Source organism: Aythya marila (genome assembly GCF_965140915.1).
Source record: "Aythya marila genome assembly, chromosome: 4".
Lineage (NCBI taxonomy): Eukaryota > Metazoa > Chordata > Aves > Anseriformes > Anatidae > Aythya > Aythya marila.
The window spans coordinates 46,884,503-46,901,565 of NC_139045.1; the positions used below are offsets into that span (position 1 = coordinate 46,884,503).

Genomic DNA, 17,063 nt, shown 5'->3' on the forward strand with positions numbered 1-17,063 from the left:
AGGTGGAAATCCGCAAGGGAGGCAGCCAGGTAAGGCATCGCTTCACCAGTAAACAGAGGAGACTCCGAGGGAAAGCTTTTTCTGACACAGCTCTGCACCCAGTGTGAAGAGAGCCACAAATGCACACACGCCATTTCCTCGCCACCCACGGCTGCCAAATTACCAGCAGGGCAATCAGAGATCTCTCCGTCCTGGGTGGCCGCTGGTGGGCAAAGTGCGTCAGGGCTGAGCTCAGTGCCAAATCCTCAGGAGGACGCAGTGACTCCTGCATTCTCAGACCGTGAGCTCGAGTGGTTCATCTTGAAGTTGATGAATTTGCAGGAAGGGCGGCTTTGGGGTGAATAAAATCCATCATTCCCTTGGGAATTGCTTCCAGCCTCTGCCAAAGACGGGCCTAGTTTCAAGGTACCTGTGGCCATGAGGGACGAGACTGACTAAATGCCCTTGGTGGCCGCACAGCTCTCCAGAGCCTGCTGCGTGCCCTGGGTTTGGAAAGAAAGGAAGACTTTGCTGGTAAATGTCAGGAAACTGAGCCTTGCAGTAATGATTAACCACACCGAGGACAGCGTGCACAAGGAACGGTGAGAACCTTCCAGGAGATGTGGTTTGTGCCTTTCAGATCAGGACAGACCAAAGCCATGTGTCTGCCCCTATGGAGAATCTGACTTTCCAACCTTGATTTCTATTCCCAAAGAGGACAGTACCCTAAAATTGCATAAGTATTTTTTCCATGGGGGTGTCAGCAATGCTGCAAGCTTTGTGTTAAGAAAACTCTGAAACTCTTCATTTCTATGTTTTTCAGTGCATACAAAACATTTTATTTATTTATTTATTTATTTATTTATTTGTAAGCTCAGAATGTTCTCTGCCATTTTGGGGCACAAAATGCTTCTTTTCCCCAGGAGACTTCTAAATGTTGCTTCCTTCTGCCAGCTAACTCCTGGTGGCAGGATGGGGCAGGGAGGCAAATAATTGGGGATGTGGAAGTGGGAGATGTAGTCCTTGAGGTGACCACTAGGCGGGAATGAAACCAATGTCAGAAGATTCGTGGCGCACTGACCTGTACAGGAATACTGACTAATGAAGTTTTTTTTTTTTGTTTTGTTTTTTTTTTCCTTTCTTTGCTTGATTTGAGATTATTGGAACAAAAAAGCTTGGGTGAGTCAAAAAAAAAAAAAAAAAAAAAAGTTTTAAACAGTGCTGAACTGGCTGAAATAGCCCAGTCCAGTGACCCTAGTGGAAAGGAAACCAAGTAAATGGATTAATTCACTGGGAGAAGAAACAATCCCAAGTCAGAAAGTTTTTGCTTGCAGAACTCATGTTTTCCACCAGAAAAATCCTTCTGATGGGCCTGCTCCCAGCAAACCTGACTGCAGATCAGGAGCACGCAGCTCTACGCGGGGAGCAGCCGACAGGCCCAGCTGTGTCACCACGTGCAGGGAGATGTCCCCGCTCAGGCAGCGGCCGATGAGGAATGGAGCGAGTCAGGCCAAAGTCACAGCCTGAGCAGAGCGGTCACCGCAGCACCGAGTGGGCGCAGGCAGCCCTGGCTTTCCCAGCAGAGCCTTCCAGCTGCTGATGGTTGGGTTGGGACTACCCTTGGCTGCGGTATTCTTGTCCCATTTCAAAAGACAAATGTGATACTAAAGGGAAGGAGAGGAGCCAGGGCTCTTGGAGCAGGTTTGGGAAGGGTTTGTGAGCATCTCTTGCAGAGCTCCCCTGAAAATGATGGCTTGCACTCATTCCTGGGTTTTCCTGCTGATTTAAAGCCCATCTGATCCTCCAGTAGCTGACCTGATTTGTCTGACTTGCTCAGACAAATGCCGCTGTCCTCCTGGCATGTTTTCTACAGAAAAACAGGAGTTTTCTGAAGATTGCTGCATCTTGCTCTGCTGTTTTACAAAGCTTCTTACTGCCATGGGTGGGCTGAGCATGCGAACCTCTTGTATGTTTGGGAAGCCAAAGGTGCATTGATCTTGTAAGGTACCGGGTCCTCCTGTTACCGGCTGACTTCAACATCGTGTTCTTTTTGCTATCACAAGTCTTGCCATCTTTTCTTGCCCTCGTCTAAACTCTTCAGTTTGGTTGCCACTGCCTCCCTCTCAGAAGTGACCTGACATGGGTATCCTGATGGAGATCCATCTCCCACTACCTATTCTCCTCTCCTAAATTAAGCCCTATTTCCCCTCCTCTGCTGCCTAAGTGACAGCCATCCTGGCAGAGGCAGCTAAACTGGATTTTCTTCCTCATTCATGCGGCTTGTACAACTGCCTCCACTTCCCGTTATAATGAAGGGCATTGACAACCAGCCTGAAGATCCGGAACAGAAAGAGGACCACAGGACCACTGGGGACCACTGGCAAACGTTCACGGACCAGTGGTGAAATTGAGGCTGCTGCTGGTTCACTATTGCATCTCCTCTCCTGAATTCCTGCTGGGTTTTCCTATCAAGACTTTGATGCCCTCTGATGACTGGGTCAGAAAGATCAAACTGGCATCCAGCGGGGTAGGGCAGAGAGGTTTCTCAATATTTTTTGATCAATTGTTGTAATCTCCCAGTTTGCTGGGAAAGCTTTTAATCATACAGGGTGGAATTATATAATGGGAGTGCTGGAGTAATTTAGGTTTGGCACTAGCTTTATTAAAATAATAATAATTATTTGTGCAAGACCAAACTTCCACCTTTACTGATGGAGCACCTTCCTTCCTTCCTTTCTTGCTTGCTTGCTTCCTTCATCCCTTTCATTCATCATTTCTTCCCTCCTTCCATGTGTTCATCTGTCCATCCGTCCATCCATCTGTCCACTCATCCTTTCTTCGTCACCAACAAGAAGGATGGCTGCTACTGACCCAGCCCGGCTCTGCAATGAGTGCGTGATTTGTAAGTCTTTCCAGCCCTTTTCACCTCCCCTCCTCCCTGTGCCCCAAATCTGGCCTTCTCACGAGCAGCACCAAGGTGAGGTGCCAGCTGCTCTGCGCAATCTCAGACTTGCCTCAGTGGAGACTGGAACCAGTTGTCCAAACATCCTCCGCCTCCGTGATGTAACCCAAGATCGTCAGGGAGGCTTCCTCCGGCTCTCAGCAAGCTCGGGGCATTACTGGCTGACGCACTCCAAGGAAACCCGTCGAGGGGGACACATGACTCACAGAGGCTTGAGATTGCCACAGCACCTCTAGTGACATTACCACGAAGCACGCAACAGGCAAGGCGGCAGCTGGGCAGAGAAAGGTCAGCCTCTGGAGCTCGGTGTGTCACCGTGTCCTCTGTTGTGTGGGCCACGGGGGATGAGCACGCTATGGCCGTGACCATGGGCACTGTGGCTACGAGGGTTCCCTGTTTAGTAACAGCAGGCACGCAACAGATGCTGAAAAACCTTCCCCCTCAAGAAGTGATAAGCGAAGGATGGCTTAATTTGCTGTGCCTGCTCTCACGCTGATCTCTCGGCAGCTTTGTGCCTGGCTGCTGTTCCTCTTACTAAAACCACTATGCTCCCTCTTACTAAAAAATAAGGATGGATGTTGTGAGCAGGGGAAGTATTAACAAAAGTAACTTTTGCACAAAAGCTAAGCACTTTGGAGAGTTCACAGTACTTCAGAAAAGCACTGTCCTTCCACAGAGCACCAACACAAGAGTTGTTGCTATTTTCCTAGATCTGACAGCCAAGGTCTTGAAAGCAAGCATCAGTCATCCTTTGCCTGAATCTCAAGAGGCTGGAATGGGTTTCAGATAGGAGATACAGATGTGTGGGCAAGAATCACACAGCAGGGATACTGACAGGGCAGGTCTGAGGTGGGATAGGTCTGAAAATGACAGAGAGATGTCAAAGACAGCTGATGGGAGATGTGGGTGCTCAGCGCTCCAGAGAGCTCCTGCCAAAAGCATCTTGTGGAAAAACTGCACGGTGACATGGTGGTGGCCCTGGGGACATCTGGATGCTTCATTATCAGCTGGGTCTCACCATTACTGGTCTCTAGTTTGCATCCCCACCTGTTCCATGCATTTTCTCTGCCGTGATGCAGCCGGACACGGGGACTGGAGAACTTCTCTGGCAGGACACAAAACTGTTTGGCAAGAAGGGCTTGCGCAGGGCAGCCCAGGGGGCACGGTACAGGCACTCTCACCAGCAGAGACAGCCAAAGGTGTCTCTGAAAGCGGGCGGTGAGGGTGAGGAAGAGCTGCAGCAGAGAGATGGAGGTGGTGCCAGCAGAAACCATGGAAGGAATGAGGGAGGTTCACTCTCTGAGAGAAATTACCTGGGGTGTGTCGTCAGGACCCGGCTGCGTGGTTGCTGGACTGGCAATCTAAGTCCAGCCGGCAAGCTGTTGAGGTGGCAGGCTGGTATGTGGCCCCAAGCTTCTCAGTTGCTCAATCACATGCAGGAGTGAGAAAAATACAGGGTCTGGAAGGGCTGCTATGGGCTGGGATTAAGATGAGCAACAGGGTAGGTGGAGAAAACCCAAGCCAAACTAAAACAGTCAGCTAAAAGTTAAGACGTAGGAAAACAAAATCCTGCCTAAGTCTGAAACTGGACTGTTTCTCTCAAATTTCCCCAACCCGGAAAGCCAAGGGTAGGGTAATCCTCAAGCTGCTGCTGTCACGGCAGTTTAAAACTTGTGTGATTGCCGCAATGGAGGGCTGCAGAGGAAAGAAGCATTTCTGGTACTGAAGTTGCTCATGGCCAGAGGGGCTGGCAGAGAGCAGCTGGGAGACCTGTGGAGAGCAAGGCAGGGAATAATTTAAGGCCTTTCAGACTTGAGCTTTGCTAATAGCACCTCAAATACACGGGGTCATCGTTTACAAAAGGTTAGCCGAGCGGCTGGAGTCTCTGTGATGCCCCAAGAGGAGCAGCAAGGGCAGTGTGTGGGAGTAGGAGCAAAGCCTCTGGGTTGAGCCTTGCCGCAGAGTCCAGGAACAGTTTCTGGAGGATGAACAGAGACCGGCCAGAGCGGTTCACAGCCAAGCCGGGAAGCCTGAGGTGGAAACAAAGATGTGTCACCATCCTAACTGGGTCACAGCAGGAACGGCAGGAGGCTCCAAGAATTGATTTTTGCCCCATCTTCCCAGCGGAGAGGGCCATGCTAGCACCAGGCTGGGGCTGGGGTTGCCATTCACTGTCACCAGTCACCCAGCAGAACAGGTTCCCCGGTGACAACCGGATTACAGGAGAAGGAGAGAGGAAGTGAAAAGCTGAAGAGCAGCTAATGAGGGCCCTGCGACACCAGGCCCAATTAGCAGGGATTGACCAACAGTCCCCTTCTAACTGGATGCCAGGGAAAAACCAGTGCCGCCTAGCCCCAGAAGCTGGTGGTACGTCTGCCAGAGAGGGACCCCGAGTGCAGGTACATGAGAAGGTCCACAGTGAACAAAGCACTCAGTGAGGAGCACAGGATTTGCCACTGTGCCAGGCCACAGCACTGCAACCAGAGCTCACACCCGGTGCCTTTGAGCGTCTGGGCCCTCCTGCTGCATGCTGCCGGAGCTATCTGTCGTGAGTAAGGTCAGTCTGTGCTCAGATCACACCTCTGCTTTGCTCAGTAGACATCCTTCCTCCTCCTCACCTCATGCACTGCCTTCGGGGCAGCTTGGGGAAGAGCAGAGCGGTGGAAATGGGCAGAATTTGGGCAGAGCTATCTCACTGCAGCCCCGCTCTGCCCGACCACACCCGTGCTGTGCTTGGTGCTTGTAAGCGGGAAGATAACAGGGAAAGTAAATCAAAGTCAGGATGTGAGTACCAAGGCAGGGAAGAAGCAGAGCTATCATTTCACGTGACTCATCTTTTCCAAAGGAAAGGGTGTAGGCCGCATGGCCAGGGGCAGAGCACTTGGGCAAACCTGTCCCACCTTGCCTCCCACTGCTAGCTCCAAGGGTCTTCCTTGCACCACTCCTTGCCCAGAGCCTTGCTATAATTGGCCTCCTTTTGCCTGTTTGCTGCAGATGTGCGTGGAAGAGCTCCCACGTCTCTTTCCATGGCAAGACAGAGACAAGATGATACAGAGATGGGATGATACTAGGCAGATTGAAGCACTGTTACCTTCAACACGCAGTGGAAAAACAAGGAAGGGAGGTTCTGGTGATCCCCCCTTTCACTTGTTTGATCTTGAGAGCACTTCAGACACGATGATACTTGAAGGAGATGGAGAATGAGCCAGGTTAGTCCTCCAGAAGGGCCTCTGCCTGACTGAGCCGGAAGCTTTTGCAATGTGCTGGGCAAGCATCACTTCTCCTTACAGAGACGGGAGCTTCTGCAATAGCACTCTCACTTTGTGATGTCTCAGGTCCCACCAGCTTCCTTACCAAGATCCTGTTGCACACCCACAAACATCAAGCAACACAGAGCAATGCAGTATGCAAAGACCAGGAATGGTGTCAAGGTTGCACTCGTCTCACATATTCTTGAAGCGTGAGAAGCGGTGGGGTTAACGTGGATGATTCAAGTTTTGCAAGGCCCCTTCCTGTTCACAGCAAGCACAACGCTGGGTGCGGCTAAACCCAGCAGGCTGTTCTGGCCTTATTTCAGGCCAGCAAAGTATCTGCATGGAGCACAAACTTGCAAGCTTTCCTTTCCCCTGCTCACAGCTTTACAACAGACACTATGGGGAGGACTGGAGTGCTGGTACTGCTCCTGCAGGAGCTTTCTTCCTGTAGCTAGATTCATACACCAAGTTGCAGTGTGCTACTGTGGTGAGCTGTGGAGGCTGATTAACTTGAAACGCCACTGTTGTAATCCAGGACATATCCAATACAACTTTCCTGAATTTAGGGATGAGCCCAGATCCATGCTGCTGTCACACAGCCTGGATAAGTGCACTAGGAGCTGCACTGTTCCTTTAAGTCTTCCTTCAGTTTTGCTGGCTAATAGCAATGTTTGTTGGAACTAAGGTGCATGGTATTAGAAGCAGTGGTTTGTCCATCCAAAATTAACTGATGGAGCTTCAAACATCCTGCTCAACCAAGCCAAGTCAAGCCAAGCTTCACTTCAATGAAAACACAGACACATTTTGACTTTGTCTAGAACTTTTATTTCAAGGAGTAAAATTGTTTTGAACATATTCACAAGAATAAATATAAAATTACTCTTCAGAGTAAGACCACTTTTTACAAAAATATATCTCTATCGCACAGAACCACTTACGTGGGGTTCGCATTAAGAAATATTTCATAAAAAAATAAAACACTGAAAATAAAATGCTTGACCTATACTGATTGGATCACCAAACAATTGAAATTTGTAAAAGGATATAAATATTGTAAATATTGTTAATAAAAATAACATTTAAATAGATGGGAAGACTCTGAGTCTGTCCGAATGAACAGAACACTGGACAAAGCGATTGTTTCTTCTACAGGGCACCGACCTCCTTGTATTCACTGGTGTTCGTATGTCTCTTCTTGTGTCGGTACCTGAAAGTAGAGAAGAGAAACATCAGTTCTGGAAAGCCAGTAATTCCAAATGACTTTCTGGGGAGTGAGGGTGTGGGGGGGAGGGAAGGAAGAAGAAAAAAAACTCTACATGACCTCCTTGTGCTTGTTTCAACTCTAGCAGCTAGGCTTTGTCTGTGCTTATTTCTGGGTCTGAGATAACTTGCAGGCAGAGTCCCATTTTTCAGCTTGTCCCTGATGATTTCACATCTGCATTAAAGTCTTGCTGCTGGCAGTAGGCTCATCTTTGTGAAATCCTGCTGGATCCTTGCCTGCAATAGGGCTGAGTACCCTAACCAGCTAGGCCATCTTCTGTCTGATATGACGTGCCATGGAGTCTTCAGGTGGGGAAGAGTTGTTACGGCAGTTACCATCTAGCTATCAGACCTGTGAAGCTGAGATCTCCCTCGGGGGGTTGTTCCACCTTCTTGGCTCTCTGACAGTAGCTTACCATTAGTTATGAGCATGAAGAACAATTCTTGATGCTTTTGTGTCTGTTAGTGGAGAAGACTGCTGTCCTGCGTGGTAAAGCTGATAAGGCAATGCTTGCGATATGGCACAGTCACCGCAACAACATGGCAGATGGACACGTTGGCTACTATTAATCCAACTGCTCTCCAGTTCCTGCTGACTGGGGAAATGGCATTACCAACAAGAGCAGCTAGAGTTTTCTGCCCCTTGTCTGTTCGCTCCTTTACCTCAACGTACCCTCTCCAAGACAGACATGAACTAACCTACACAGTTCTCCAATAGGGTCAAAGAGCATCTGCAGGTACTTTTGCCTAAGCATGACTCTGCCTTCAGTTTGGGGTATGCTGTGCAGTCATCACACTACTATTTTGGTTCATGCCAGCAGGTCTGCTTATCAGACTATCTCAATGTAATCAAGTGAGCCTAAGTATCTCAAGTCCAGCTGGAGGCCCTCGGTGGACATCTTATTATGCACACAACAGATTTGCCTTTCTGAGCCATGAAGATGACGTCTCTTACCTTCTGCAGATGTAGTAGCTTGCAATGGAGATGGCGATGAGGGAAAGCAGGATTAGGATGACTGTCAGTGCTACATACTCCGTGCTGAGGGGTTGCCTGACAAGTTCCGAATGCACACAACGGACACCAGAGAAGCCGACATCACACCTGAGGATGAGAGGCAGAATTAGAGAAATTGCCATGGGGTTACATTTTAGCATTCCACAAAGCATGCTATACCACTGGCCTGTTTCCTCAGGGACAAGCAATTTCAACTTAGATAACCAAAGCCCACGTGGTTTTAGGAATGGATGCACATCATTCAAGTAAGTGAGAAACACCCTTAAAAATGCCTAGAGGGTCTTTCTTTTTTAGACTTAATCAAAGGAGAGACCTTGCTGCTTTGCCTGAGGTCTGGATCTCACACTATTTTAACTACAGATGAACAACAGGAGGCAGAGCAGAATGAGTGTACCATGTTTAAGGTGGGTTGGTGACTAATTTCAGGTGTCTAACTAAGACTGTCACTCTGGTTTCACTGCTGCCAACATACATACTTAATGCTTGCTTAAATCCAGCTGAGGTTTGTTATAGATATACTGCTCCTTTTGCAGTTCTTGTAAGCATTAATGCCTTGCAGGGTTGGTGATCCAGCTAAGTGTCAGCAAGATCAAAGACCACGTGCAGCTCATCTCAAAGCCCACCTCAGGGAGGCTGCAGGACACGCTGCACTCTGTCCATACCTGCAGTAGTGCTCATCCAAGTCCACTATGTACACGCACTGTCCGTGGAAGCAGTAATCTTTCATTTCAGGCTTGCATCTGGTTATCCCAACTTGAGCCACACGAGGACTGTTCTCTGTTTGGACTGTGGAGAGATTTGGTTAGCATCTCATCAGCCTTATTTTCCCTTTCATTTTCCCAAACAATGTGCAAGCTTTACAAATAAAACTAACAGCCTAGCTACCAACCAAGCTGTAATGCAGCAGGCACTGAAGCAGGTGAGCCTTTTGAATAAGGAGAGGATTTTCCCATGTTAGAGTTACATCAACTCTCTCCTTACAAGTTCCACTTTACCTATTTCTGCTTTTATAGAGGTATTCTTATCTAAGACACAGATCTTAGTCTGAAAAGGCAATTTTAAGGAAATACAGGTTGTAAGATGGCTCCCGCTCAACAAGAGTGAACACTTTGTGGGATGCTGGAAATGTGATTCAACAGTAAGTTATTTGCAGAGTCAAAGTGATTTCCAAGGGTGGCTCGGTGAGGTCACCAGCCTGAAGAAGATGGGAACCAAAGACTTGTCGCTTGCAAAGAGAGCTGTGCAGTACACTTACTTAGTGCAGTTGTGCAGTTTTCCATTTCACCAGGTTCACATAATGGGATCACTGTTGTGCCCGCGACTGCTTGCAATAGGTAACCTACGAGAGAATAAAGAGTCAACGTTAGATTCTTGTTCAGTATGGGTAAGCTTAGGTGTGACAATTGTGCATTCATCACAGGAGAAGTTCTTCTGGTGATCGAAATAGAGAACACCTTAAGTCACAGCAGTCCCTGGGGAGAGGATTTCCCAGGACTCAACAAGTCAGCCTGGCTGTTGACTCAGCACCCTGCTGCTGGCTTCAGAGACCACATACCACTTGAGGTAGGCTTAACACATACGCTACCATTTTGCAGGAGCGAGCTTCCTCAGCCCTCTACTTGCCTTTCAACCAGGTTGAAAGGGTGGCCAGCTCCTGCACTAACACTCACTCTTGTGCTCACTTGCACAAAGATAACATGAGATACCAAACCCTCTTTGGTCACTGGCTCTGAGACATAGACCAGCACACGGATCCTGGGCCAGTGTCACTCATCTCAGAACACCCCAGCAGAAAATGGGTCCACTTCCATCCTTCCTTCACCATCCATACAAAAGCAAGAACTGCCCCTTCCAAGCAGGTTTGATGTGGGTACCAGCCACACTGTGAGACTGCACCAGGCAGGCTGAGGAGCCTGGCTGCCAGAGCAGCGGCTGCATTCCCTTGGGGAGCAGGGACCCTTGTTCCCTTCTCAAACAGGTGCATCTTATAAAGCATTCTGACACTTTTCAGGGTATCTGCTGCACAAGGCCAGCTTTCAGGTATTCTGCAAGTCAAATGAACATTTCCAACGAGGATTTGAAGGCCAGCAAATGCACTTGTAGCTTCACGGCTAGCCCACAAGGAACAGTCAATGTTTGTGCCCCAGCTGGCCATAAAATCCACTTGGCGAACACTCCTGCTGTGGTCATAAACTAACCTGCTCATGAACTATTTAGTCATCAGCCCCATTCCACAGAAGTCTGTAATTTGTGTCTTTGGGCTGTTTGCCTCTATTAACTTGTCAGGTCATGCATGGCTAATGGAGGGAGTGTGCCTTCATAATTTCTTGATCACTCTAATTCAACTCCAGTTATTAGAAAGTTTCATTACATCTCAGTGTTAAATCTAGCAGCAATTTAAGAATTTCCTGCAATTCATCCATTTCTGGGTGATTAGTAAGGTTTCCTTTCAGATTTAGTTCAGTTAGATAGAAGAAAAGCAGGAACATCTACCTTACAGAGACAGGGTTCTTTTGTTTTGCTTTAAACATAATACTTCTCCCTTCATTCCTCTCCATAACATTTCTTGCCAAGCTAATGAGCCAGGTTTCCACCATGCTTTAGAGGAAAGGACAAAGATCAAGTCCACCACAGCAAGAGCCACGGAAACAGAGCAGTGATACAGGACTCGTATCAGAGACTGTGCCAGAGACAGCTGCTCCTGCTAGCGTGACTCAGCAGGACATGCCTTTCACTCCAATGGGGCAGGACCAGAAAGTTTACTTTCAGGGTGGGATTTTTTTATTATTATTATTGTTTTTTTTTTTTTTTTTTTTTTTCATACAGCACCTTATGTTCAGTATAGATTTAATCAGAATCAGCGGTTTAATGCTTCTGTAAGAACAACAGAAAATTCAAGTGCTCGAAAGAAAAGTGCATCAGCTGACAGACCACAGCAGCTCAGTTACAGCTAGAACAGCAGACTATGAGGTTTGACCAGGGACCTGGAGTCCCAAAGGATGCTGAGAAAAGATTTACCACGTCTTCTTCCCAGGAACTAAAGGGACATTTCAGGAGTGCTCCATGGACTAAGCTGCTCCCTCGGCAAGGCGCACCTGTGGCACAGGACAGCCCCATCCCAAAAGCAATGCCGTGCTTTTGGAAGAAGGGATGCTGAAGTCCTGAGACTGGCAAAAGTGCCCTGAGCCTCCCTCCTGTTACCCATCTCCTGCTGCTTTTGCCTCTGTGTGACGTGCTGCGGCAGGATTTGGTCTGGGGGGCCACCTGACTATGATGAACATCAAGCAAGCCAAAAAAATGCTGGGTGTACCTGTGACGTCCACTTCTATCACAGTTAGTTAAGTAGATGGATTCATTAACTGAAGATCTCCTTTAGCCTACACAACTTGTCTTTCAGCTTGCGTTCTTCCTTGATCTCTGAGCAATTTAGGCAGCTGCTTTTTAGTCTAAAATTCTCAGCTTGACAAACACCAGCCCCTGGCTTCTGCATTTGACAAACTCCAACCTGGGCACGCTTAAGAGGCAGCTCAGCTCTTCTCTTTGCTCCAGAAGGAGGCACTGCTTTTCAGCTGGACCTGTCCCTAGAGAGGAAATGCCTGACACCTGTAAGGGACAGATTAAAACACACTTGCTCATACAAAGCCCAATAAAAGCTTGCTAGCCTCCTCCACCTGACTGCAGGCACACAGAGCAGAGAGGCTGGAGCACAGGCGTGGATATTTGCTGACACCCAGCAGTATTTTCGGCATGTGGGCAAAGTTCTTCCTGCTCTGCACTGTTACGTTTTGCCCTTTCCCCCATGCACATATTTTCCCTCTGACATCACTGGGAGGGGGATCCTGCAGGAGGATAAGGGATCCACATGGTGCAGGGACAGAGGAAAACCTTTCCCTGAATACTTATCAAGTGATGTATATCAAATACAGGACCTGGGAGAGGTAGTTTTATTTTTATTCCTTCGCTGTTCACTGAGCAAATACTCTACAGGGTACAAGATAAGAGTAACGAGATTGTTGGTATTCATTTATGCTTCACAGGAATGCGAGTGCCATGCGGCCAGCACACAAGCGCAGTGCCCTGGCTGACACCGCGGGTCTCGCTGTACGAGTAGCTCTGACAGCAGCAGCTGCTCCTCAAACAGGAATACTGCTGCTGCTTTCATCCTTCAAGGAAGAACCAGGATGGAGAATAAGGAACAGAGGCTGGCCGCCTCAGCTTCCTGCAGCCTTCGTTAGAGATGACATGCAAGGGCTAATTATCAGTTCAGCTACTCAAAGCCAGCTACAGTTTCCAGTTGCTGAGTGCTAAGGATGAAGGATGTACATACAGGATAAACCTAACTGAGAACCTTTACAAGATTTATCCCCACTTTAAAGGCAGGTTGTTAGGTATCTGAGAGGTGTTGGGCCCCACCATCATTTGAGTTACTTTGCCTGTCCCTGAGATCACAAGTCACACACCAATTCACCTGGACAAGACTTCCTGATGCTATTTCACAGCAGCATGGTCCCTGTGGCACAGACAGTGCCTACACTTTTAACTCGGGTTGCACTTCCAAATTGACGCCAAGCGCAGCAATGCACCTGGTGGATCTCAGCCCATTTTAACTCTAGGGACAGACTGAGCTGGACCCCCATCACCTGATTTCACACACCCAGAGCATGTCAGAGTGTCTAGGGCTTTCTTTGCATAGAATAAGCAGAAAACGTTGGAGGAAACATTGAAGCTAGCCAATCTGTCCCACTGGCTTTGTGAGCATCACCACTACCACCACTTAACTCTAGTGCTTAACCTTCCCTGTCTCTGCAGCTAACCTCCCTGCGCAGCCACAGATGTTTGCAGGCCACCCCAGACCAAGCGAGCCCCTCTGCAAATAATGGCCAGGTGGGTGGTTGTGTTCCAGATGAGGACCACAAAAATGCAGGGTTAGCCATGGATGCTCTGCTAACAACTTGCTCTTATTCAAGATTTGGTTGTGCAACCTTGCTCACATCAACCACAGCATTTCCAGAGTTCAGGCTATCCGCGCATGCTGGGCATGCTTCCTCAGAAAGGGGAAGCAGTCATTTGAGATCCTTTTAACCACCTCAGAGTGATGCATCTCATCGTTGCGCTCAGGATACAACGCCTGGCTTCTGACTGATGCTTCAGGTGGGATGTATCCGGTGCTAGTTGTCTGGCCGTGCCCAGCAAAACAGGTGCCAGACACTCCTCTTCCTGAGATGAGACATACAGGCCGTACAGGTTGCTCTTCTCACCCATGTGAAAGGAGATGATGCTAACAGCTCTTCCCACTCCCCACCCCTCTTGGTCTGCCTTACTTTGGCCACTTCTTCATACGGAGGCACCAAAATTTATGGTGCTGAGAGCGATGCAAAGAAACTACCCCTAGGGCAACAGGCTGCAGCACCCGTGCATGGTTTGGGAAGCATCGCCTGCATTTCCCCATCTTGAATTTTGTACCCCTGAGTGCAGAATTGCAGACTCCAAGCTGGGGACACCCAGGGCCAGGCCAGAGCAGCTCTACAGCAGCCCTGGCAACACCAGCCTGCACGGAAGGACTGTTGCTCCTAAACTGCTGCAGGCCCACACGATCACCTTCAGCACTGTGCCAGCACTTAGACAGAGATAATGCAGATAATTACTTACTGTGTGCACCCAGTCATCTTAGTGCTGCTTCCACCCCCGTGGAGACCTGCACAACACTGATCTTATTCACATATTGCCCCTGCTCCTGCACCACTCTGCTTTCTGCCATGAGCACGGGGCAGAGCTCCCTATGCTGCAGAAGTAGAAATTTGTTATTTCTCCCCACCAGACACATCCGCCACTGATGTTTGCACATCTCCAGACTTACCAACCTTTGTGTTGAGCCTACCTGCCCATGGCCAGACAAACACAACACAGTAAACCATAAGACTGGCAGCTCCTGAAGCCCATGAGTGTGAAGATATGAGGCTTGACTGGGTGTTACAGTGACTGCAAGGAGACCTTGGGCAAGTTCTTGCCCGGGGCTCCCACAGTAACTCACGGAAAAGGCAGGGCCAGGGCTCAGCTCCATCACTGCCACCTCCTCTCTGGCTGGCACAGTGCCACAGCTCCCCAGGGACAAGTGCCAGCTCTCTCCTGTCACTGCCTTTCTGCTGTGATAGCCCAGATACAAAGCTGACAATGAGTGCCACTAGAGTTAGGCTTCAGCCTTTGAGTGGTGAACCTCTCGAGTCTGGCAAAACATCAGCTATGGATGGACCTCCCAGCTTTACTGACTTGGGACGGAAGGGCAGTAAAGTGCTCATAACAGTTGCTATGAGGCCATCTAGCTGTGACTAATCTGTCCCTTACTATTAGATTTTGTACCTGTCCCGGAAATAAATAAATCTGTACACAAATCCATGAAGACACACCAGTTCCTTCCAGTGCTAGTTTTGTGCGAAGCATGGCTGAGTCACAGGCTGAAAGATGTTTAACCTGCTGTCACTGAAAGTAAGATGTTATGCTGCAGCAGCTCATCTGTAAGCCCTTGTGGAAATACCCGGCTAAGATGACAGAAACTTGTGCTGCAGTGGGGTTAGCAGATAGGGAACATCTGTCCCAAAAAAGAGGTCTTGGAGACTGAGCTTCTCCATCACCTGAGACCCCGAGCCCAGCACTGGCAGTGTGAGAACATGCCCTGTCATTAAAGCAGTGTGTGAGGGCTCCAGGTTGCCATCCTGCCTCCAACACCTGCTGCCCACATACTTTGAGCCATCTCAAAAGGCCAGCTACACGCAGTCCCTGCCAGCACCCAGGCTCTGGGGCTCTCGATGCTCTCAGGACACGGACGTTCAGTTCAGGCTGTCAGCTAGCTTATGTGATGCGAGAGGAACACGTGCCCAGTAGAGAGGTGAAGTATCAAGGCACGGGAGGCCACGACCTGTTCTGTGAGCAGACGGAAGCCTCTGCTGCTGCGGGGACTCACCCGGAGCACAGCCTGGGTGAAGGCAGCCAGGCAGGACAAGGTGACAGAACAGCTCCTTCTGCCTCGGCCAGGGCTGCGCTGCAGGCTGAGCAGGGGAGAAGCACGGACACAGAGCGAGCAAAGCAGTGCCCTGCTACAGCTCAGCGCCCTGACAGCGAGAGCTGCACGCTCCTCTCCTCAGCCCGCAGACGCCCAGCTCTGCCTGCCGCTTTGCCTCGGGGAACAAACGCGCCGTGTTCACCTCAAGACAAGTTTCGCCCCGCGTGTGGCCAGAGGTCCTCCAGCAGCCAGCGACTGCCCCAGCCCTGTCCCCGCCGGCACTCACCGAGGAAGAGCAGCAGACTGCGGGCCCGCAGGCGGCCGGTATCCATCACCCTCATGTCGCCGGCTGGAAGAGGAGGAGATGAAGAAGAGGAGATGATGAAGAGAAGAGAGGAAGGCAGTGGTGGCAGGGAGTGCTGTGGCGGCGGCCGCGCCGCCAGGGCTCTTTATGGGGCTGCGGGAGAGGCGGGGCGGAGCGGTGATGAAACTCTGGCCAAGCTCCGGGCAGGTGCTCGCCCGGCCTCGCTTCCTGCCCCGCCGCACCCGCACCCGGGGCCCTCCCCGCCTGTCCCCCCCCGTGCCCAGTGGCGATGGCCCGAGGGCAGGCAGGGGGCATCCCCAGCCATGCTGTGGGGCAGGCAGGGCAAGGCTGGCAGGGCAAATTCCTCCGGTTCTCGGCTGCCGTCCGGATACACGTGCTTGGGTTACCCTTCTTTTAGGGAACATTGCTGCATACGGCTCTCGTGGCCATAAAACCACCTTAGAGCAAACAGGCCGAGGAGCTGGCGCCCACGGCTCACCCTGCAGCGGTGGCACCGCTGGCGCTCAATTTATCGGTGCCAGGAGCGGTGGTGTGAGACTGGGTGGGAGCGGGGTGGATGCTGAGCAGAGCTGCCTGGGGGGCCCTGCCTGCGTGGGGGGCTGCGACACGGCCCCTGTCACTGCTTGCATGCAAAGCAAGAAAGCAGAGCAGGGCAGGCAGCCGGAAGGCTACCCCCTCCTTCCTCATCTCCCATCAGTTCCCAAGTGACCCTCAGCTCATGTAAGCCTCAGGGCTAGGGGCAGAAAGGGTCTATTAAGTTCCAGCACAGGCCGCAGGAATGCCAGCACCTCACCCCGCACCTTGACAGGCTGTGACAGGCTCCAGGTCAGCAGGTGCTTACACTGCAGTGCCCCCCCAGCCCAGCTGGGTACCAACGTGTCCTTTGGTTCTTTGGCAGGACCCTTGACTGTCAGCACTTGGTTGTTGTTGGTTTTTTAATCCTTTCATGCATCCTGTTGAAGCCCATGCACTCTATGACTAGGTTAAGCAAGACCTCGTTCTGCACTTACATCCCATCATCAGACAGTCGATGGGCACATCCACCCCCACATCCCTCTGTACACACCTACCTGAAATATCAAATGCTTCTTCTCTGAAGAAGCTGCTCAGCAACAGCAGATATTTCTTTTCCTTCTAAAGCAAAAACCTTCTTCCTCTGCCTTACCTTTTTTGAGCACCAAAAAAGTCAAGGTGATACCCAATTTATTGCAGGACTGATAAGCATATCTCGTAGCGTAAGGAATTTGAGTATTCATAGCAAGGTACAGTTT

General features: G+C 50.0%; 1 protein-coding gene across 1 annotated transcript; it reads right to left on the minus strand.

Annotated features, from left to right (window-relative positions):
* Positions 1–7,003: 7,003 nt before the first annotated feature.
* On the minus strand, positions 7,004–15,910 carry EREG (epiregulin). The gene is made up of 5 exons (XM_082758703.1): positions 15,754–15,910; positions 9,726–9,809; positions 9,133–9,256; positions 8,411–8,557; positions 7,004–7,402 (listed from the first exon to the last, which is right to left on the minus strand). The coding sequence occupies exons 1-5, from the start codon at positions 15,806–15,808 to the stop codon at positions 7,342–7,344; spliced, it is 471 nt and encodes a 156-aa protein (XP_082614829.1). The 5' UTR covers positions 15,809–15,910; the 3' UTR covers positions 7,004–7,341.
* Positions 15,911–17,063: the final 1,153 nt, after the last annotated feature.

Coding starts and splice junctions, on each gene's coding strand:
- EREG (XM_082758703.1), bottom strand. CDS start 15,808: ATGAGGGTGATGGATACCGGCCGCCTGCGGGCCCGCAGTCTGCTGCTC. Junction 8,558..9,132: donor TTGGATGAGCACTACTGCAG/GTATGGACAGAG, acceptor TCTCATCCTCAG/GTGTGATGTCGGCTTCTCTG. Junction 7,403..8,410: donor AGCTACTACATCTGCAGAAG/GTAAGAGACGTC, acceptor CTCTACTTTCAG/GTACCGACACAAGAAGAGAC.